Source organism: Lissotriton vulgaris, chromosome 4_1 (genome assembly GCF_964263255.1).
Source record: "Lissotriton vulgaris chromosome 4_1, aLisVul1.2, whole genome shotgun sequence".
In the NCBI taxonomy this organism is placed as follows: domain Eukaryota; kingdom Metazoa; phylum Chordata; class Amphibia; order Caudata; family Salamandridae; genus Lissotriton; species Lissotriton vulgaris.
In genome coordinates, this window is record NC_141691.1 from 102637929 (window position 1) to 102662844 (window position 24916).

General features: G+C 45.2%; 1 protein-coding gene across 1 annotated transcript in view; it reads right to left on the reverse strand.

The window, feature by feature from the left end:
* Window positions 1-24395, reverse strand: part of LOC147718431 (G protein-coupled receptor 83-like) — a 527091-nt gene extending 502696 nt beyond the window's left edge. Inside the window, exon 1 of the mRNA XM_086966719.1 lies at window positions 24006-24395. Within this exon, the coding sequence (XP_086822845.1) occupies window positions 24006-24395 (390 nt within the window). The remainder of the gene's footprint in view (window positions 1-24005) is intronic.
* Window positions 24396-24916: the final 521 nt, after the last annotated feature.

Below are 24916 nucleotides of genomic sequence, written 5' to 3' on the forward strand. Positions count from 1 at the left end.
AAATGCACAGCTAGCCTGCCATAAATGGATTTCCTGTGCAATGTCTCTAATGGGCTGGCCCTTGCATTAAAAGGAGAATTCTACTGCATCAGTAGGACTAAAGCTTCCATTGTCATGCCTTGGTATAATAGAGCAGGTAAGGGCTGCCCATGCATAGGAGACTTTTATGTAATATTTGGGTAGCATGTTATGCCAACCTTGTTCTATCTAGATTTCAGCTCTGTTTAATTCAAAGACCAAATAATTAATGTTTGGCTACTTGGTGCAGTTACACTGTGACCTTTTTCGTGATTTTATTGAGTTGGAAATCAATACGATCTCTAGTGGATGTGAGTAAATTTAGATTTTTAATTTATGTATATTCTTGTTATTGGTTCTAATGGACTAAATCGGGCCCTCCATTCCTTATATTTATTTTTATAGCGGATGTTTTCTAGTTCGCGTTTCGCTCTGGTTTAATTGCATTTGGAGCAAGTGGAGCCTATCCATTTACATGCTGCGATTTGGGCACTTATAGGTGATTGTCTTTAGTGATCATTTTCGTATTTGGATTAGGTACTACTTCTTTTGGTATCTATATTTAGGATTTATAATCACTGTATAATAATTTAGGATTCATAATTAATTTTTTGCAGATAAATTAATTTTTGCATATTCACTTTTTGGTGATCTGATTGAGTTTGGGTCTTTTTATGTTGACTGGCTCGCTCTCTATTCGCTGAAGGGTATTATTTGGCTAAGCCCCTTTTCCTTCTGATTCTCTTATCGTGATTGATCCTGTGCTATTATATAACAACTGATACCCTTTTGTTTATACTCGTCAGCCAGATTTTATTACTGGAATTTTTATTAAACGCTCTTGATTTCATTATTTTCTGTCAAGATGATGACTACCAATTCTAATGTGTGTAGAAACGCCGTTGACGCCTCCATGTGGCGTTGAATACAGAGGATGCATTTTTTGCTATGTTTTGTTTTTGTCTTGGACAAGCTACATATATGTAACTTTCCTTAGCCACTTGCTTTGTTTACACAGTGTATTGTCTCTATGTTTTTTTGTGTAACTCATTGAGCACCATTGATGTTTTATTGTTGTTTTAATTACCTCCTTATTAAAAGATGTTTGTACATTTTTGGGAATCTGTGTAGGGGTATCACTTGTTAGAAAATATTACTTGTTTAACAAAAAGTATTTTTCATAATTTAATTTTTTTCTCCTTCCTTCCTTTCTTCCTTGATCCCATTCTATAGCATTGGTATTTTATATTTTGCATTAGTTATTTAATTTAAACAAGTCTTGGTATTATTGGAGCCAAGTTTGTCTGATGTGTCAGTGCCTGTGAGCCCATTTCCCCTTCTAAAATTTCCTAAGCAATCTCCTCACATCCTCATCTTTCCTGTGTAGTCTTGAGCGCCACTGTGGACCTTCATTGGCAATATAATTAGTTTGGCCTTCTTCCCTGCCAAAGGCTGTACTTTCAGTCTCCCTTACAGTCCCATTTTTAGCATCCTCCCCACTCCAGGGGCATGTAGATGAATCATGCCATACACAGAGCTCGGTAATACATGTCTTTATTCTCGAGTCTGTAACTGTTAACTGACACGTAGTGCGCCATGAATTTTATCAACCACACCCAATTACTTATGTCGCTGGACTATGGAGCGCGGTAGGGATCAGAGAGTTCTGTGCTCTACAGTAAACAAGACATTACTCTCCCTTTTTGTTAAATAAAAAGTAGAAACAAAACATGTATAGATCATAGTTTCTCAATGAGTCATTCGGCGGCTCAAACCACTTTTCCAGGTCTCATTGTGTGAGGCTGAGGTGACACAGCAGAAGCAACCACAGCAGGCACAGGTGGTCTAGATACTGTTGCAGTTCTTGGACTCTCCGGGCCCTCTGATGACAGAGTGTCACTCCTGATATCTGGAACAGACAGACTCCAAGGCAGGCTCCTCATAATGGATTTTCCATGACGATGAGCAGTCACCATGTGTCCCTTAGTAGTCACAACTTGAAATGGACAAGCATCGAATGGAGCATCAGATTTTCATTTTTGCCTCTATCTGACATGGACACAATATTCTTTTTGAACAGCAATGGTCTGAGTCCTTGACGCTTGTCTGCATACTTCTTCATGCTGGGCTTGTGAAATGAATCGTGATTCACACTTTTTCAATATCAATTGTTCTTTCAATGGTTTACTGGGGCAACTTGGCACCCGTGGCTCTCCTGAACATTGTGGCAGCCGGGCTTTTGCTGGTTGTAGAATGGGGAACAGATTAGTATGCACTAGCAGAATGAAGAACTGACGAACTCAAGTCCTTCTTGCGCAGCGCATTGTATGGCTTTCTTGAGTGCTCATAAAGCATTAACCAACACCATTAGCCTGTGGGCAGAGAGGTATGCTTTTCTGATGCTTGATATTTTAATGAGTAAGAAAGTCGCAGACTTTGAATGGTATGCCATTGTCAGATTTTAGTAGTAACGGAAAACCCCAGGTTGCAAATATGCCTTATAGTCTTTCAATGACTAGATCATGAGTGTTTGACGAAAGGGGCTTTCATCAGAGGAAACCAGAAGTACTCATTTTCAAATACAATGAGATAATGGCCATTGTCAAGTGACCCAAAGAAGTCAACTGCAAGTTTCTCCCCAACATGTTTTGGAAGATCCAACATATATACAAAGAATGCTGGTAGAACTGGAGTTTCTGGTTGGCGGAGGTATGCACCCTGCCCAAGCAGGAACCACCAGTCTAATCAGAGTAAGCTAGATACACACTAAAAGATAACTTGTGCTCACCCTCTGGCAGCTTTGCACAGAACAGTAAGCCTAAAGAGGCAATGTGTAAAGAATTTGTGCAACATGCACACACAGTGACACAATGAAAACACAAATAAAATACACCACACAGGGTTAGAACAATATGGTATATTTTTATGAGTAAAACAAGACAAAAACAACAAAAATTGAAATAAGTGGAACTATAGTTATCATTTTTTAAGAATGAGGCATAAAGTAGTGCTTAAAAGAAATAGCGCTCAGGGGTTACTTGAGGTCATTCTGGACCGGGGTACATCCAAAGGTTAGGCCGACCGCGATGGAGGGCAGGCTGACTACAGGACTCATTCAGGTCCTGCTGAAAAAGTACCTTCGGTGGAGCAAACATCGTAGTCGAAGACTTCATGCATCGGTTCAGATCTGCGCAGGTGAGGAAGGCTTCATTGAGGAGCCCCTTTACGATGCAGGCACTGTGTTGTCATCGAGCCACAATGCTGTGTGATGCCGATGTATAAGATGATCGAAGACATCACTTCGATGGACTGCTCAGTGATGAAGGACAGCTCGGCTTGACGACGATGCAGTGCCTGCATCGTAAAGGGGTGTTATTGATGAAGCCTTCTTTGCCTGTGCGGATAGTAACTGATGCATTTAATGTTTGAAGTTGATGCTTGCTCCATCCAAGGTACTTTTTCAGCAGGACCTGCACGAGTCCTGTAGTCGGCCTCACCTCAATCGCAGTCGGTCTGAACTTTGGATGTTCTTCAGTCCAGCGTGACCTCAAGTAACCCCTAAGCGCCATATGCTTTTAAGCACCACTTTTTAATTAATTCTTTAAAAAGTCATGACTCCAGTTCTACTTACTGTAGGTTTGTCGTCATGAAAATATAATCTATGTTTCTAACACTGTGTCGATTATTTTTGGGGTGTATTCATTGTATTACAGTCTGAGTGTGCCTCTGGGCCGGTCACTCCTCCACGCACTGCGCACACTCCCCGTGGGTTTGCCCTTGCTGCCCCGTTCCCGACGCTGCTCGCAGCTGTGCCCCTGACCACGAGGCGTGGTCTCTGCTTCTGGAGCGCAGCGCCGCTTCTGCTGCCTGCGTGACCTTTTGTTCCTGCCTCTGCCTCTGCACTTTCGTCTGTCCCCCCTGTGTTGGGGCTGCTTTCCCCCGCTTTGCCCAGCCTTTTTATCTTCCTGCCAGTCTCTTGCCCAGTCCGACGTTTTTCCTGCCGTTTTTTCCCGCTGTGCCCCCGCCACCTCCCCGCTCCCCGCCGCTGATTCCCTGCGGCCCCGCCCCCCTCCACCAGGAGCCTTCCCATTCGCCGCCCCGCTCCCGCCTCCCAGCTGCCCCTCCCTCCCACTCGAGCATTTAGGGAGGAGTGCACGCAGTGGTGATCTGTGACCTCTGTGCCTCTGGGCCGGTCACTCCTCCACGCACTGCACACACTCCCCGTGGGTATGCCCTTGCTGCCCCGTTCCCGCCGCTGCTCGCAGCTGTGCCCCTGACCACGAGGCGTGGTCTCTGCTTCTGGAGCGCAGCGCCGCTTCTGCTGCCTGCGTGACCTTTTGTTCCTGCCTCTGCCTCTTCACTTTCGTCTGTCCCCCCTGTGTTGGGGCTGCTTTCCCCCGCTTTGCCCAGCCTTTTTATCTTCCTGCCAGTCTCTTGCCCAGTCCGCCGTTTTTCCCGCCGTTTTTTCCCGCTGTGCCCCCGCCACCTCCCCGCTCCCCGGCGCTGATCCCCTGCGGCCCGCCCCCCTCCACCAGGAGCCTTCCCATTCGCCGCCCCGCTCCCGCCTCCCAGCTGCCCCTCCCTCGCTCCGCCCCCTCCACTCTCCTCTTATGGCAGAGTGGCCAACGCGCAGCGTGCACGCGCAGCGGGCGTGCCGATTGCGCGCCGAAGGTGCGCCAAAGGTAAGCCCGTCTGCGCCCGTCCGCGCCTGGACCGCGCCCAGTGCCAGGACCCCTGGGCCCCGCAAACACCAGCCCACCCGCCGGACCTACGACGCCACCCTTAACGCACTCAACACTGGCCGAATCCGGGGTTGCTACCGAGCCACCCCGATACGAACCCACGGACCCTTCAGCTGCCATGCCTGCAAGTTCACCTGCATCCGGACCTGTCCCGCACCAACACCCGCCAAGCCGAACACCAGCAGCAACCACCTGAAGTGCATCCTCCTCAACACCCTACTCCGTCCACAGACACGCCATCGAACTCTGGAACCTCCTCGACATCACAGCTCCTGACGTCGCCTTCCTCACGGAAACCTGGATGAACGACTCCTCAGCACCCGACATCGCCATCGCCATCCCAGAGGGCTACAAGATCACCCGAAGAGACCGCGACAACCAGACTGGAGGAGGCATCACCATCATCTACAGGGACACCATCCGCATCAAGACCAACACCGACGACACCCTGACAACCGCCGAACACCTGCACTTCCAGATCCACACGGACCCCAAAACCACCCTCAGAGGCACCCTGATCTACCGACCCCCGGGACCACGCACACAATTCAGCGAGGACATCACCGACTTCATCAGCCCACATGCCCTCCGCTCCGCTGACTACATCCTCCTGGGGGACATCAACTTCCACCTGGAGAACAACAACGACCGCAACACCATCACCCTGCTCGACAACCTCGCCAACCTCGGTCTCAAGCAGCTGGTGTCCACCCCCACCCACCTCGCCGGACACACACTCGACGCCGTCTTCTCATCCAGCAAAGCCATCGCCTTCAGCCACGCCACCGGACTCCACTGGACGGACCACAGCTGCGTCCACTTCACCTTCAAAAGAACGACGATCCACCACCACCAGCAACAGGTTGCTCGAAGAAGCTGGAACAAGATCACAGCCGACCAGCTCGCCGCTTCCCTGAGCCAGCACCCTCCCGCCAGCTCAGCGAACCCCAGCCAGGCCGCCGACAACCTCACGAAGTGGATCAGCAACTGTGCGGACGAACTCGCCCCACTGAGGACCCCGCCCAGCAGACCCGGCAGCAAGAAGGCCCCATGGTTCACCGACGAACTCAAGAGCTCCAAGAAGAACTGCAGAGCCCTCAAGAAAGCCTGGAGAAGGGAACCAACACCGGACAACATGACCACCCTCAAGCTTGCCACCCGGAAGCACCACCAACTGATCCGCGCCACCAAGAAAACTGCATTCAAGGACCGGCTGGACAACAACGCACACAACTGCAAGGAACTCTTCAACATCGTGAAAGAGCTCTCCAACCCCAACGCCGGAAACAACGACATCATCCCATCGCAAGACCTCTGCAACTCCCTCGCCTCCTACTTCCACAACAAGATCGCGGACATACACAACAGCTTCAGCACTCAACCGACGAACGCCACGACCGAACCACCGCCCCCCACCACCACCCTCCGCGCCTGGACTCCGATCAGCACCGAAGACACCGTACGCATGATGAACTCCATCCACTCCGGATTTCCAACCGACCCCTGCCCTCACCACGTCTTCAACAAGGCCGACACTGTCATCGCACCCCACCTGCGGGACATCATCAACACCTCCTTCGACACCACCACCTTCCCGGAGAGCTGGAAGCACGCCTAACTCAGCGCCCTACTCAAGAAACCTACAGTGGACCCCACCGAACTCAAGAATTACCGCCCCATCTCGCTCCTCCCGTTTCCAGCCAAAGTCATCGAGAAAACCGTCAATAAACAGGTGGCCGCCTTCCTCGAGACGAATGGATCCCTCGACCGCTCACAGTCTGGCTTCCGAGCCAACCACAGCACCGAGACCGCCCTCATCGCTGCCACCGATGACATCCGAGCCCTGATGGACAACGGAGAAACAGCGGCCCTCATCCTCCTAGACCTCTCCGCGGCATTCGACACTGTCTGCCACCGCACCCTAGTGCAGCGCCTCAGCAACGTCGGAATCCAGGAGAAGGCACTGGAATGGATCATCTCCTTCCTCGACGGAAGAACACAGAGAGTCCGTCTACCACCGTACAAGTCAGAGGCCACCGAAGTCATCTGCGGCGTCCCTCAAGGATCCTCGCTGAGCCCCACCCTCTTCAACGTCTACATGAGCCCCCTCGCGGCCATCGCAAGCCAACACAACCTCAACATCATCTCCTACGCTGACGACACCGAGCTTATCCTCTCCCTTGCCAACGACCCCGCCGCTGCCAGAGCCGACCTTCACGAAGGGATGAAAGACGTAGCCGAGTGGATGACGACCAGCTGCCTGAAACTGAACTCAGACAAGACGGAAGTCCTCATCCTGGGCTCCTCGCCCTCCGCCTGGGACGACTCCTGGTGGCCCCCCGCCCAGGGCACCGCACCCAAACCGACAGACCACGCACGCAACCTGGGCTTCATCCTGGACTCCTCCCTCTCCATGACCAGACAAGTCAACGCCGTCTCCTCATCGTGCTTCAACATCCTGCGCATGCTACGGAAGATCTTCCGGTGGATCCCCACCGAGACCAGGAAGACAGTCACCCAGACCCTCGTCACCAGCCGACTGGACTATGGCAACGCCCTCTACGCCGGAACCACCGCCAAGCTCGAGAAGAGACTCCAGCGGATCCAGAACACCTCAGCCAGACTCATCCTCGACGTCCCACGACACAGCCACATCTCCGGACATCTGAGAGTCCTGCATTGGCTCCCCGTCAACAAAAGAATCATCTTCCGTCTCCTCACCCACGCACACAAAGCCCTACACGATCAAGGCCCGAGCTACCTCAACAACCGCATCAACTCCTACGATCCCAAACGCCATCTCCGATCAGCCAGTCACGCCCTCGCCGCCGTCCCCCGCATCCGAAGAACGACAACAGGAGGAAGGTCCTTCTCCTACCTGGCCGCCAAGACCTGGAACTCCCTCCCTTCCGACCTGCGCCTGACCCAAGACCACCTTTCCTTCAGGAAGAAGCTCAATACCTGGCTGTTCGAGCAGTAGCAGCACCCCCCACCCCCTCCCCCCAAGCGCCTTGAGACCCTCCGGGTAAGTAGTGCGCTCTACAAATGTCTTTGATTGATTGATTGAGTGTTGCACAAACACTTTTCTGTGCCACGCTAACAGAGGGTGAGCACAGGTTATGTTTCAGTGCGTATTTGGTGCACCCTGACTAGAGCAATGGTTCCTACTTGTACTGGGTGTATGTTCTGACAACCAGAAACCCCAAGTCTAACAGATGCTGGGTTGTTTTTGGAGATAAACTGTTACATTAATGACAAGACTTGAGCTCTCTCTCAACTCACTCATCAAGATGAGGAAACCAAACACAGCCTTGAAGGGCAGTGCCAACAATTCCACAATGTCTCTCATGCGCAACTTTTATGACTTGTTGCCTGATATTTTCAGGAATGACAATTTACGAACATCGTAAAATAATCCCTTCTTGTGTAACTAACAGTTAGCCAGACATATTCTTACATTTCTGATATTCAATATCATTATCAAGAGGGCAAGTATGTGTTCTCCAGGATTAATGCATAATACTGTCTTTGAGTACGAGCATATTTTTCTCTGCATTGGTAGCAGCACCTACTCATTCCACAGATATCGCTGCTGGGGTGCTGGATCTCACATTTAAATTAATGTAGGCGTCAGCCACTTTAGAAGGGGTACCCTGATACTGTAGGGCCACTCGAGAAAAGTAGTCAGCAGGGTTTCTATCTTTTCGTTACCGCTGCAGAATAGTGTAGACATACTCTTGCAGTCATATGCCCTACCTTTCAATCGGAGGGGTATTTTAGCCTTTGTATTGCAAAAAATAATAAGTAGTGTTTACTGATCAGTAACGAATTTAAAATATTTTCCATATGGAAACAGGTGAAAGTGTTTACAAGCCCACACAACAGCAAAACGTTCTTTTTCAGGGTGGGAATAAGCCTGTTCAGTCTGTGACAAACTCCAGCTTGCATAGGCTACAATGCAAGTTTGCATGCCCACTATGCTGAGCAAGAATTGCACCCAAACCCACTAGCCTGGCATCCACAACAATCTCTATATGCAATTTAGGATCAAAGTAGGGCACCTCAGTACCATTTTTAATTACATGTTTGAGTATCTTGAAACTTTGATCACACTCCACTGACTATTGAAATGAAGCATTCCTTTTTGTCAAGTCTCTCAATGGGGTATTCACAGTGGCAAAGTCACAGATGTACCTGGAGCAGTAACAGGCCATCCCAAGAAAAGAATGCAATATGGATACATCTCGTGGGGGAGGGGTGAATAACAGAGCCTGAACTTTGGCTGGCTCTGAAGTAATTCCCTCATCCGATAAAATGTGCCCAAATAATTTCTTTTTTTAACTCATACTTTTCAGCATTTAAAGTAAGCCCTGCATCAGCATTTAGATGGTATACATGAGTAAGGGGTTTAACATGTTCTTTTTGTGTAGACCCAAACACTGGTATTATTGAAAGCATGAATGACAAGCTGTATAATGCAACAAATGACAACTTTGAAAAGTTTGGCAGCTGAGGACATTCTGAAAGTCAATCTTGTGTATCTGAACAAACCTACATGAGTTGAAAAGGTAGTAATGTACTGGCAATTTTCTTCACATTTGAGCTGATGATAGCCTTTGTTCAGATCAAGGTGCAAAAAGACCTTGGCACCATTCAACTAACTAATCATATCGGCAATGTGCAGACCTGGATGTCTTTCTCTTTCAATCACCTTGTTTGCTTGATGCATGTCGACACAAATTCACACAGACCCGCCAATGTCCTTTTTAGGTATCACCACCATGGGCGACACTATGGCACCAGACCAGTAGAGCACTCAATGATATAATGTTTCAGCAAAGTCTCGATTTCTTTTTCAACAGCTACTTGTAGGTGAAATTCAATTCAGTGATGTTGTTGAAGTACAGGACAAATGTCCTCATTAATGTAAAGCTGCACTTTTTCATTGTCTTGAGTTTTACTAATCTATGGAACAAACATGGAAACTAATTCACTATATCGTGAGGAGCAATGACATTTTATTTTACAGAAATAAGCCCCATGTCAGCAACAGTGCTGAAGATGAGCAAACATCACTCAACAAAGTGCCTTGAAGGACATGGATTGGGGCATGCACATTCGTCTTTTTGTGTTTCATAGTCGACATGAATGAACCTTGAATTTGTAATGACATCAAGGCTGCCCATGTTTATACCTTAGTTTTCAATGGTGTGAGACGGGGCACTTATTATATTATTATTATTATTATTATATGAAATTTGTAATGCGCTCAGCTTACCCGGGGGCATCCCGGCGCAACAGACCAAAGAGGGAGGAACTCGATAACTCACTACTGTGGAAACAAGTGGGTTTTAAGAAGTTTCCTAAATACTAGGATCTTGTGCTCTGAGCGAATCTTAAGGGGCAGAGAATTCCACAGAGATGCCACCTGTACCGAGAAGCGCCTGCCCCCAGTCCGAGCTCTCCTGACTCTCGCAGATTGCAAAAGATGTTGCTGGTCTGAGCGCAAAAGGCGGGGAGGTTTATAAGGACGGGCCATATTAAAAAGGATGGGGGGGGCCTTTGCCATGAAGAATTTTATGGGCCGTACACAACGCCTTGAATTTCACCCGCTCCTTAACAGGGAGCCAGTGAAGTGCTTTCAGGGCCGGGGCAGCAGACTGCCTTCTAGGGATCTCCATCAAAACTCTCGCAGCTGCATTTTGCACCTGTTGGAGGGTTTTAAAAGTGGCTTCAGGGGCACCAAGAAACAGGGCATTACCAAAGTCAAGCCTTGAAAGGATTAGACCACGCATCAAAAGCTTCTTAGCTGGATCCGGAAGCAGTGGGAGGACCTTTCGGGCTGACTTCAGTAGACCGAAGCAAACCCCCGCGGTCTTTCTGGCGTGGGTCCTAAAGGACAGATCTTCCTCCAACCATACTCCCAAGGACTTGATCTCCTTCTTGGGAGATGGAGGGTCGCCAAGAGACCGGGGCCAACAGCTGGCAATGATGGAGGGACTGGAGTTGCCCAAAAGCATCAGCTCAGTTTTTCCTCCATTGAGCTTCAGAGCTGAGTTGGACATCCATTGATAGACATTAGCCAGGCAGTCATACAACAAGTTGGGTTGTTCCGCCAGCTGAGTGAGGCCCACCACCAGCTGAGTATCATCAGCATAGCTGATGATCTTCAGCCCCGAAGGGGCTACCACTCTTTCAAGTGGAGTCATAAATGCATTGAACAAAGTAGGGCTCAACGATGAGCCCTGAGGGACTCCACATTGAAGAGGGAATAGGGAAGACTGCTCTGCCCCTTCCCAGACTTGGTAGAAACGGTTGGAGAGAAAAGATACCAACCATTTCAGGGCCGTCCCTGAGACACCTACCTCTGACAGGCGTTGGAGGAGCACCTGGTGACTCACGGTGTCAAAGGCAGCACTCAAGTCCAGGAGGATCACTGCCATTGATCCTCCAGCATCAAGAGTGCTCCTTGCTTCCTCCACTACCGCCAGCAGGGCTGTGTCTGTTCCTTGGCCGGGACGGAAACCAGTCTGGGAGTCTCCCAACAGGTGGTTGGACTCAAGATAGTAAGAGAGCTGACGGTTAACCAGTTTCTCTGCGATTTTAGAAAACCCCGGCAGAAGCGAGATAGGCCTGAAGTTGGTCAGATTGGCGGCATCCAAGCCTGGTTTTTTTAGTAGGGCTTTAACTACTGCCTTTTTCCATCTCTGAGGGACTATACCATGAGAGAGAGAGAGGTTGACAAGGTCAGTGAGAGGAGCTGACAGAGTATTAGCCACAAGTTTAAGATGTTTCATAGGCACTGGATCACTCGGAGATCCACTCTTCATCTCCATCAAGACCTTTGTAACCTCCTCCTCCGAGAAGGGGCCAAAAGATACAAGTTCGGTCGGGCAACTTATAGGACCAGTAGCCGGCTCAGAGATTTGAGGTATAGCGGGCAGAGAGGATAGGATAGTGTCTATTTTAGAATGGAAGAAACTAGCCAGTTCTTCACATTTGTCTTTAGGATTGACGTGCACGACTGGCGGGACTGGGGCTTTAAGGAGTTCTTTAAAAATTTTAAAGGATTCTCTTGGAGAGTTACTTGCCCTCTCAATCTTATCACTAAAGAAAATCTTTTTGACATCCTTCAGTGCACTTTTATATTTTCTCATCTCTCTTTTATAATTAGCCCGGCTATCTTCCGTCTGCTCTCTCCTCCAGGCACGTTCAAGCCTTTTGCAAGAAGTTCTGCAACTCCTGAGTTCCGGAGTATACCAGGGGGCAGAAGCAGTTCTTCTCTCCCTGATAAGCCTCCTTTTTTTAGGAATCAGTCGATCAAGAGAGTTAGTGAGCCAGTTAGCCAGATGTTGATCAGCAATATTGGGGTCATCTACAGGGTCAGGGCGAGTTATCGCTAGCTCTTCAACCCAACTTTCAACCGGCAGCTTCGACCAGAGACGTTCCACAGTGTATTGTCTAGGCACGGGGTCTCCCCGGTTCTTCAACAACCAGCTGAAAGGAATAAGGTGGTGATCCGTCCAGGGGAGGGGCAACATCTGGAGGGCTTGCAGGTTGGCAGTATTAGCAAAGACAGCGTCAAGCTGATGACCTCTGTTATGAGTGGCTCCCAAATGAGCGAGGTGAAGATCGAGAGAATCAAATGAGCTCAATAAATCTCTTGCCACCACGTCATTGGGGTCATCAAAGTGAAGATTAAAATCCCCCAGAAGTACAAAGTTGCATGAGGCAGCGGCTAATGGAATGATGGCCTCAATAATAGAGTCCACAAAATTCCCCAGCGCAGCAGGAGGGCGATACAAAAGAAGGCCGGAAATGGAAACGGAGGAAGATATGCCAAGGGAAAAATGACAACTTTCAGTGTTGGTAATACCGCCGTCTGCAGCTTTGCACACGAAAGTATCTCTATAAACGATGGCCACTCCACCCCCTCTCCCATCCGGCCTATCAAGATGGAAAATAAGGTAACCTGGTGGGAGAGCATTGACAATATCGGGACCTGAACACGCGGTCAACCACGTTTCCGTTAGGAATAGCACATCCAGACAATGGTCCAAAAGGAGGAAGTGTATTTCTATTGCGTGACAAGGCAGTGATCTGCAATTAAGCAGAGCCATAGTGAGTGTGTTTAAAGCCACACAGTTGTTAGACACTGGGCACCCGAGACAGTGTTTGAAGGCAGTACCCTCAACCCAATTATAATGGCAACTAGGCAATTTAGTCGCGCGAAGCGAGAGCAGAGAGTCTCGTGAATACCTGAGGGGAGGGGCCAGATGTCTAGATGGATTGAGCAGAGTGGTATGCCCTGAGCCCGTCTGGGCCCGGACGGGCACAGACGGGCTTGACTCTGGCGAAACTCCGGCGATATTCCGGCATCCCCGCTGCGCGTCTCCGCTGCGCGTGGACATGGCAGCTTTTAAGCCCTAGTCGCCTCCTAGAGAGAGGACTAGCGCGTGCACCCTCTTCCCCAACCAAAGATGTCCGCCAGCAGCCAACAAACAAAGGCGAGGGACCGGCAAAGAGCGGTGAATGCACCGATTACCGTGCGTGTCAGTGGATGCAAGTACAATTAGGCATATGCCAGCTGATTACAGAACAGGGAGAACAATTTTAATTAAAAATACAATTTTTACAAATTTCACGAAAACGAGTGAAAACAAGTGATTTTAAAAAGCTCAAGAGAGCAGCTAGCAAGTCAGCATGGAGTAGAGTAGAAGCGCTGTGTGTAATGCGCTAATGGTCAATAACGAGCTGCCTGATTTGTCTGCTTTTAAGCCCTAGTCGCCTCCTAGAGAGAGGACTAGCGCGTGCACCCTCTTCCCCAACCAAAGATGTCCGCCAGCAGCCAACAAACAAAGGCGAGGGACCGGCAAAGAGCGGTGAATGCACCGATTACCGTGCGTGTCAGTGGATGCAAGTACAATTAGGCATATGCCAGCTGATTACAGAACAGGGAGAACAATTTTAATTAAAAATACAATTTTTACAAATTTCACGAAAACTAGTGAAAACGAGTGATTTTAAAAAGCTCAAGAGAGCAGCTAGCAAGTCAGCATGGAGTAGAGTAGAAGCACTGTGTGTAATGCGCTAATGGTCAATAACGAGCTGCCTGATTTGTCTGCTTTTAAGCCCTAGTCGCCTCCTAGAGAGAGGACTAGCGCGTGCACCCTCTTCCCCAACCAAAGATGTCCGCCAGCAGCCAACAAACAAAGGCGAGGGACCGGCAAAGAGCGGTGAATGCACCGATTACCGTGCGTGTCAGTGGATGCAAGTACAATTAGGCATATGCCAGCTGATTACAGAACAGGGAGAACAATTTTAATTAAAAATACAATTTTTACAAATTTCACGAAAACGAGTGAAAACGAGTGATTTTAAAAAGCTCAAGAGAGCAGCTAGCAAGTCAGCATGGAGTAGAGTAGAAGCGCTGTGTGTAATGCGCTAATGGTCAATAACGAGCTGCCTGATTTGTCTGCTTTTAAGCCCTAGTCGCCTCCTAGAGAGAGGACTAGCGCGTGCACCCTCTTCCCCAACCAAAGATGTCCGCCAGCAGCCAACAAACAAAGGCGAGGGACCGGCAAAGAGCGGTGAATGCACCGATTACCGTGCGTGTCAGTGGATGCAAGTACAATTAGGCATATGCCAGCTGATTACAGAACAGGGAGAACAATTTTAATTAAAAATACAATTGCAGACAGTTCATTGTAATTTTTGGCTGGCATGGTATTAATCGCCCCACCACTGTCTATGATAAACGGTATAGCAACCATTAACCTTCAGTTTTATTCTGGGACAATGTCCAAATTAATTTCATTATTTCATTTGCTAATCTTTTTCTGAATTGTAGTCTTCCTTACAAGAAATTAAACCTACATGCGCATGTCTTCCACTGGTCAGCATCAACATTGCACATCCTTCTTCTTCACTGTCGTTTGACAGTAACGTCAAGAACCTTTTGACAAGGAATTGGATGACAATTGGCCTCTTTCAGTTTCTACCTGCCTTAATTGATGTTGCTGTTTACTTTGCTGAGTGTGGCTGGAACGCTTCTGGAACATTCTGGCAGCCATGTTGTCTTCACAACATGACACACTGGTAGCCATTTTCTATTCATGACATGACGCACTCACTTTTTCTCTCGATTTGCTACCTGTTGCAAAAGGGTTCTCATTCCCACAGCCTTTACAAATCTGTCCAAAGGCAGGACAGTTACCTTCATGCAGAAAGGAAAATCCACATCGATAACATAACATCTTTTCTTAGGAGACATCACTTTGTGTCCTTCTACCTTGTGTCTTTTCTTACACATTCAACGCCGATTCACTCTGGGCCCCTCCCGCCTCCATGTCCGCAGCTTTTTTGTCGGCAAGTGAAGACCTGGCTATTCTCTGACTATTAGCTTTCCCTTGCTAGCCCTGCCTTTTCTCATTCTAGCGCTAGGACGCCCCGTTGCTGGGGCAGCCATGCGCTTTACAAATCTTTTAACATAACATAACATGTTCTTCTGCTCTGGCTGCCATGAGCACACGGTATAGACTAAGCATTTCTCTTAGCATTCAGCACCTATAGAAATCGGAAAGGCAACCATCTATGACTCTGAGTCATATGGCTTCATCATCATTGAATTAATTAAATCTACAATATTTTATTAGCTCTTCAAGTCTTTCAACAAACTCATCGATAGTTTCTCCTGTTTTCTGCCACCCTTAATTGAAAATGTACCTTTCATAGTCAACATTTGGCACCAGATTGAATTTGGTGTTCAACACTTCTTTAATTTGATCGTGCAAAATGAATTCACCTCTTGGTATTTTATTTATCACCTCCTTCATGCTTTCTCCTGCTATATTTCTAAGATATTTGATAATCTTTGTCATATCTTGATGAGCGAAAGCATGGAACCTTGACTGCTGCCTGGGTCTAGGTTCTGTGGGAAGGAATCTGGGGGTGGCAGTTGCAGTGGAGCTGGCAGAGGGACGGCTGCGCTGGCATCGCAGAGACACACCCCTACTTTAATAAACATGTCTTCAACAATCATACCTCTCCGATGTGGTCAATTCTGCTGTAAGAATTTTCTTGTCATCTTTTGCTTCCAGCACATCAATGAAATCATCAAAAGCTTTGATCCATGCAGTCCATATAGCACCAATATTCTTCTTTTTGATGGTCTTGAATGAAGAAGGTGGTTTCAGGAAAACAGCAGCGTTGCACTTTGTGCGGGTGTCTGCAGCTGCTGACAGTATTATATACAGTTCAGGCTACATTTGACCTTCAGCATCCTTTGGCCCTGTGTCACCCTTGCAAGCATCAGCCCGCTGACTAGTACTTGGGTTCTCGCACATTATTGGAGATCAGTGGCTGATTATTACTTTTGTCACAGCCACTTGTATGTCACAACACGCTCCCTTGTCCATCATACTTGGTTTTTGCTGCCTTTAGCATTTCTCCAGTGATTAGATGTCACAGCTTGTGGCACATTCTGTACATGGTGGTCACTACCTTTAGCATTTGTTTGCATTTATCAACTTCTGGTTGCAGTGTTATTTTACACTTTGCTGTCGCTCTTTGTTGCATGCGGTATACCTAGTTATCACTCCATTTAACGTTGTCGTACTATATGAATTATGGCTCTGTATTAGGTTGGTGCGTCGTTCCTCTTATCTTGGTTGTTTTAGAAATGTTCTGACTGGCAATAAATAACGTTTTCTGTGGTGCATTCATTTTCTTGGATGGTCTTGCTGCGGCTGGAGTTGCACTTTGACTCCACATACCCCCACTGTTGATTTTCACTTCGACTGAGGCACAGGTGGCAGGCACAAGCAGTTTGCTGGAACTCGGCACTCTCTCTGAGCGAGCACTCTCAACTCTGCATGTTGTGGGGTTTATGTATCCCTATCTCATCGCCAGTTGTAGCATCCTCCTCAGCCTGGTAACATGTAAATGAATTACGACACACACGGAGCTCGGTATTACATCTTTATTCTCTAGAGTGCAACTGTTAACTGACACGTACTGTGACATGAATTTTATTACCACACTCAATCCCTTGTCCGTTAGGGACGAGAGGGGCCCTACGCTCTATAATACACAAGACACTACACCAATATCGGGTCTAGTATTCACAGATTAACTTATTAGGGCAGTTTGCTCAGTGCAAATCTTTAGTTCCCACTAAAGCTGACATAAAAATTCAATACATCTCAAAGACATGAAGCACATTTTGCCTAACAAGAAACACAGAGAGTACGTTTTATTAAAAGATTTTCAAAGTTACAACAAAAATCCACAGGTTAATTTGAATTCTGTAGTCATTACATGAATGCAGTAGTCAATATATTCAAAGCAAACAAAGAACAAAAACAAACTTATAAAGTTGTCACGAGTAGAATAAAGAAAATTAGTTCTCTCATAATTGGAGCACTCAACTCTGCTATGCTAGGGTAAGGTGGGCGAACTTTGGAGAGATCTGTCTCAATAAAGTGATTCTACTAGAAAGCCTCTGAAAGGCAATAGCAAGCATCTGCTCATAAGAAATGGAAAAGGGAATTTTACTCCTCATAACCTCGGCATTAGCTTAAATCACATATTTCTCAAATTTCGAACATTGAGGCATGATTACCAATGAGGAGAAGCAATCAGGTTGAAGTACAAGCAGATAAAGCAAATTCATTTCTTTCTCCAACTAAGGCAGGATGAAGTCTCTCTAAATGTTCTTCAGACTTTCAGTTATCTGCAACATAATGAGATACATTTGGTACAAGCTGTTCTCCGCAGCCGCTCTTTTACTGCGTGCTACAAGGCTTGTGTAAAAGTAAAATTACAGGAGAACAGAAACAATGGATACAACATATTTATTTTAAGAAGCTTATAAAACGCACAGCTACCCCCTTCAGGTCATATGACATTGCTGATTCGCCTTCTCCTGAAATAAAGAGAGGTATACGACATGGAAGAACTGGTAACCAGACATTAGCCACCTTATCATGAGACCTACATTAGCTATGGTGAACTCAAATATGAATAACACACCATAAATACATTTGCTTGTGAGCAAGTTAGCTTTGATATTGAAGCAACACTTTTAACTATGAAAACATCATCATCAATCTCACCAGGTAGAACCCCAGCTCCATCTGCATACCACACCCAGACATAGAGAAAGAAATCCTCATAGTACAGTCACAATGAACCAAAGGTCCTTTCTTGTGGGTGACGTAGTCATTTAGGGCCCGATGTAGGTAATTACATTTTACCACTTCTTAAATACCGAATGATACCGAATCGGTATTTAAGAAGTGGTAAAATAGAGGGGGGGGGTGTAGGTAATACAGATTCGGTAAATACCGAATCGTTAAGATTCGATATTTACCGATTCTGTAAATACCGATTCGGTAATGCCCATTGATTCCAGTGGGCATTGAAGCCCATAGGAATCAATGGGCATTACCGAATCGGTATTTACCGATTCGGTAAATACCGATTTCAGCAAGGGTGCAGGGGGTGTCACTTTGACACCCTCTAGCACCACAATTCCGGACTTGTGTGCCATGTGGCACACATACATGCCCTAAGGGCATGTCTGTGTGTCACATTGCACAGGTGTGCATGCACAGATGTGCATGCACACCTGAATTCGGTATTTTACCACCCAATAGGATTGGGTGGTAAAATACCGATTCTTAAGGGCCTGTGGCACTCTTAGGAGTGCCACCTACATGTGGATTTACCGAATCGGTAAATATACCGATTCGGTATTTTACCGATTCTGTAAATTTACCGATTCGGTAAATTTACAGAATCGGTAAAATATAGGCCCCCTACATCTGAAAACCCATTTACCGGTCTTTAACGGCCGAATTCGGCCATTACCGGCCGGTAAATGGCCACCTACATCGGGCCCTTAGTGATTCAATAATTTTTTTTAAATGTATTAACATTATTCGGTTTATGGATCTGTTGTTGGTCACTTTAATCCATGTAGACCATTGTCAAATTAGTTACACTTTGCCATTTTACAGTTTGCATGCTACACTTCCTTTAAGCTGCATGCTGTGATTGTCACGAGTTAAGTTGAACATTACATTAACTTAACTACAGGACTTTTAACTGCTTCTAGTGTTCAAGCAAGCTTGTTTGTTACCTTGTGTATGTTTCCAAAAATGTCAGCCCATCTCATAGTTGTCTTTCTTACTCTTTCGGTATGTAATAAAAACCCACCTCGTCCTTGGATGGCATTGCTTTGCCTTATCGGTAATGGTGAGGTCCCACCTTTTTGCAACAATTGGCACCCACATTCCTATGGTCTCGCCAAGGTAAAATCTGGTTGACTTTGTGATTTCCTTCTGGCTTCCCCAGAAGTTCTTGTCCCATTCATCAAACAATTCTAATTGATATGGAAGGGCATTACGATTTCAATTTATTTATTCGTTCTTCATCTTGGACGGTGTGTTTTTTCAATATGGTCTGCATATGCCTCGTTTTATGCCCTAATGACAACACTATGGCAAGTGTTGATGAATTTGCTTTCACAAAATGCAGGAGATCCTTAACAAGCTTAACAAAAAAACTTGCAGAACATACTTCTACCAGTCATAAGTTGTTTAGTAAAATCTAGTCATCCAGTAATATTGAGTATCACAACACCAGCCTCCATGCCTAACAGCCAAACTGAATCAACAAAGCCCTGTGTGAACTGTCACCACAGTTTGTGGTCAGGCTGGACATGGTCTTTCAGGGTGAGTCAGAGACAACTGGTTCCTATGTCCAGGACCCCATGGCACTCTAGTCCTCCGACCCTGCACCCCCGCATTAGCGGTAAGGATTTTCTGATACAGTGCTTTTTTTCTTGCCTACCTGCTAAAGTGCAAACATGCTTCAAGGTATTTGGAATGCTGAATATTGAATGGTCAATAGTTTGCTGCAGTTACCCCAGTTTGTAACTGGGTAGATGATCTGTTCCAGGGCAAGTGATTGCCAGATTCATGACTCTGAGACCCTCTGCTCTCCAAACACCGCTCCCCACATATACGCGGAGGACAATTTGATCTTGATATATACTTTGTTTCATTTTTTTCAGTTCTCCTCCACTTTCTTTTTCTAATAATTTTTTCTATAATAATCATAATATCATTTTATCTTAACTGTTACTTAATTGTTACATGTATTGTTGTTTATTGAAATTAATTATTGATCCTGTCATTGTAGATATTTCTGTGTTATCAATGTGTATTATTAATGTGGCTATTGATTCTGTTATATTGTGAATAATTATTCTCATAAGCATAGTAGGTGGTTGGAATTTTACTTTGTCTCTTTATAAAGTTGTAAAAAACGAAGACATTACATATCAGTGGGAAATAATCGTAAAGAAAAATCAGTTTAATAATTGAAAGGATGTTTAATGGTATTGGGGAGCTGGTAGAATGGAGTAACGAGAAAACACTTTTAGATGAGATAGATACGCAGATCACAAGTTGAAATCCCGATAAGGCTTCATTTGTTTTCATTTTTCTGAGGTTAGTGAAGAGAGTACCGCTAAAATGCATAATAATCACCCCTGTTATTTAGAGTTCGAAGTGCTATGTAATATACAAAATATGTCATATTCGGAAATTGTGTGTGTTTGGTACACAGCATATTAGCATGATGTATGAAATACTTGTAGCTAAAAACGTATTGCAGTTTGTGACCAGTAAAGAATTTAACAAACTGACCAATGTAGTAATCTGTCAGTTTTTAAAATTATAATAGAGAGTGCAGTAGAATCATACCTATATCATAAATACTAATAAGGTAGGTTCCAAATTGAGACCAACTACGATTGGTGGACATTACAGGGATAGTGGCTTGCTAGGCTCATAAGTGCATGATTTCTGTGATCGCCTTTAACTAAAGGCAACTTTTTTAAAATACAGCCCATTTTCCTTTAAGGAATTCACCGTTGGGTGGGAGTCCAAAAGACACCCTTTCCCTTTTAAGAATGAGCTAGTACCATAATTTTAAAGTCTGTAACTTTAGATGTTGTCCAAAAGGATTCAGCTATTTTTTATGAGGGCCTGGAATCTTTTCTTAAGTACCACATGAGCTTTCATTTTTCCTTCCATTGAGATCACATCCACATGCCTACCCTCCACATCACATGTGTTTCCATCAGGTCTGAGGAACTCTATTGGTTTTTACCAGACAGTGTACCAGAGCATGTAGCTTGCCACAGTCTACCAACACCAGATCTTGAATATATAAATTAGTAATGAAAGACATTGTTAGAACATGATGAAATACAGAGAGACCAGGGTAGAAGATGGGAAAAAGAGAGGGGGTGTGTTTATGGTCTGGAAGGCTCTTCTTTTGAGTATCCTTTAACCAAGGTAGTCACAACCATAACCACCTCCTTTAGCTGTGCAGTTGTCTGCATCCCCTTAAGAAATGCCTCGATACTTTCCAATCCAATCTCTCTGAGATAGCTTGAGATAGTCTAACTAGCAATTATCTTATATTCTGCATAGTTTGTGTATATTGGAACACGGTTGAAGATGTTGATTCGCTTGGCTTTACCCAATTTGTTAACACACTGAATCATGTAGGATCATAACTTCAATTTATTGTTCTCCTTAGTACAGGACCTCCTGCTGGTTACATTTAACAGGTTTATGGAGTGACCACTATTTAATCAAATGTTTTGTTGAAAATGAACTGCACACTAGACCAAGTAATTCCACCCTCATTGGCAAAGTCTCCTGATGGCACAGTCTGAGGCCTTTATCCAATAGTTCCTTGAAAACCTGGATCCTCCTCTAGTATCTTCTGGAAGCTACACTAACCAAAGTTTTAGACACCTTGGCTCAAATCTCCACCTTGAAGCACTGCCACTTGAAGAAAAATAAAGGGCACACTGAGAGATTTCCAAACGAAACATCAAGATAGAGCACAAGAAAAAGATGCAGGAACAAAATGAAATCATCATCTGATCGCATGGACTGGCATGCTCTCTCCGCAGCCTATAAATCTGTCGTGCCTGAACATAGAAAGAAAACATCTATGCCCCCATTGCCAAATGTTTGAACTATTTGAAAGAACTTCTCCATATCTATGAGTAGGTGATGTTCCCATAATCTTTAGTATGCCTGATCCCTCGTCAAATCTCTGTGACCTTCTTCTATCATTCTTTACCAATAAATACACACCTTAATTGCTTGCATTGCCACTGCTTCACAAAAGACTATGGGACCTTGCCTTCGCATTCCTATTCCTTCATGTACACATTTGTTTCTGTCTTTAAATACTACATCAATAACATTTGGGTCTCCCTCAAAAAATCATGTATATCTTGAAACATCGGTAAGGCCAACATCATCAAATTGGGCCTCTCAGCATCTATGTCCATCATCACCACCTTAATCAACACCTTCACAAAAAAGTTGGACGTGCCTTAGCAGCGAAAATTTGTAGTCATGCTCATGGGCATTTTCAGACCTTACCTTTGCCAAAGGAACTTGGAACTTGAGGATTTCTGCTACTGCTCCACTGCTCTGACTCATAGAAATGTCTCATAATCCATGCTGTGGTAATGTATGAACTATTGCAAAAGTCTACATAGTGTTTCTCCATAATCTCTATCTCTCAAAACACCAGAGAAGTGAATGCTATGAAGCTTGCCAAGTGTTTGAGAAAAAATCACATGGCCATATCACATGGACCTCCTAATTCCTTCGCTAGCTCCCAGTAAAAGAGTATCCTTTTAAACACTTTGTCTAGTACAGAAGGCACTTAATAACAGCTAGCAGAACTAGCTTGCAAAACTGTTTGTTCCACAACAACTGACCAGAGCCGTTAGGTATGCCACACATATATTAACGATCATGCTCTTCAGATACAGGATCTACAGTAGTTGCGTCACTCTAGGTACAAAGCTTCTCCTGAGGACTCCACTAGCTCCACAAATGAGTCTGTAATATAAATGCCCTGTTAGCAGAAGATCCTTAAAGGCCCCCTTTATCATCCCAGCATGTGGGCAATCATACCCTTTCCACTAAAGTCCCTGCAGTTGGTTTCTGTGTCCTCCTTTGTCAGACTGCACTTCACCCAGGCTCTCAGGACTCTTTATCGAGGCTTCCTCATTTTGTTGGTTACATATTCGATCCCGAGTTACCTTCATTGATGCTTAAGGATTGAGCAATTCCTGTCAAACTTTTTTTTTAAATGCACTATATTGCCACTTGCCTCTTGCTCTCCCTATTACACATACCCATGTCCCAATGCCCTCTGAACCTATCTCTGAAAATCTAGATTTGCTTTACAAAATCATCAATTCAAGTCATCATATCATACATTTTCTAACATTCCTGCCCAAATTCCTTTTGTCAAAAATGTATTGTGGGAAGACACAGAAGAGACTAGTAGTCATTACAACAACATGTACCAAAAGACTGTTCAGTAAGCATGCTTTACATAAAACATGCACAACATATTTCAATGGAATAGACCTAAATAAACAACTGAACATTTAAGAGTACCTACTTCAGGAATAAACGTTAGAAAACTAGTTTCATCTACAAAATCTTCTGCTGAAAGAGTAACTTTTAGCACATCACTGTGCAGCCATTTCCATATAAATCTGCTCTTAATTTACTTTAGAAATTTGAAGATCCAAATGTCTTCCTTTAATGGTGGTGTATGCTAAACACCGAAGAGGGATTGATTTGAGTCACTGTAGGAGTGTCTTAACCAGCTGGTTAGGTCTAATTAGAGATCTATAGCGGTGACCTCCCTGCAGGACCAGCTGGGACAGGCTAATCCTTCTAAGAATATCATCAGGTACCCCCTTGTAATTGGATGTTATTTTGAGTACATTCCAGATATCCTTGGGTTAGAAATAAGTACTGAATGGGATCCACAGTGTTAGTAAAGTTCGCTTGGCTTCTTGTCTTCCTACACCTCTTGTAATCTGATGCAAAATTGCAAGACTAGATAGAAGGTCTATATCAAACACTGCATGGCCATAATAGTGAACATTCAAAGCCTACAAACGTCACGCTATGACAGGCTGTTTCTCTATGCTAGCAGTGAGCGTTTCTCAAGACCCATCCCACCAACTCATGGATCACTCAGTACTCACAATGAGTAGAAGCCTGCTGGTAAAACAGAAATAACACACTCTTCGTTCTTGCAATCTTAGGCATCAACAATTTCAAAGATTTTAACTTTGAGCATTCATTGATAATGGATTTGTAATCAATAACTTACCAGAGTAAAAGGGGTGTTCAGGAGGGTGATCATGATATCTGATACTGCCAGGTTGACAATGAAAAGGCTGGTGGCAGAGTGCATTCTCTTGTTCTTCATCACAACATGGCAGACTAATACATTTCCAAAGAGAGACATCACAATGATAAACGAGTAGGCCACAATCAACAGGGCTTTGACCGTGGGCTTCTGGGATTCGGGTTCATATTTAGCCAGCTCCGCAAACTTTTCCCACTCCTTGATTTTGCTCTCCGACCAGTTGAATGGCATTCTATTCATAGTCCCAATTTTAGACATTAAGCTAAAAAATGATGAGTTAATGTCTATCTCATCAATGGCTCCTGGGAACTTGGGGAAGTATGAGAGTGACTGAAGCAGAGGGTGGGACATTTTGACTGCTGATGGCTTCTTTAGATATATTGATCAAATCTGCCTCTTGAGCGCACACGAAAGAATACCCTGGCTTAAGGCACGGTTGGCTTTGCCAAAAGGAATATCATGGAATTTCCTAGCAGCAACAGGGATTGACTTTGACTGTCATTTCTGTTAATTGTCAAGATGCTTGATATCCTCATTGTCTGTTTAATCTAGTCCTGAAGATTTGATTCATGTATTTTTTATACATGAAAGAGGAAAACAAACAGTGTTATCCTTGCAGACAAAGCTGGTGATCCCACCTGATTTGATTTTCATTTCAGTCACTCTTTTGATTAGGTGGCCTCCAAATGCTTTATTGTTCTTGGAAATCTTTACAGATTTATCCGGAAAGATTGAATGCATGTCTTTTTCAGCTGTCCTCTTCTGGTTCTCCTGTAGCAGGGATGCTCATCAGTTCTTCATGCCCACATGACGCCATTGGACTTGCGTAGAAGTGTGCATTAATATTCCTAGGAATGACATAAAAAAGGGTT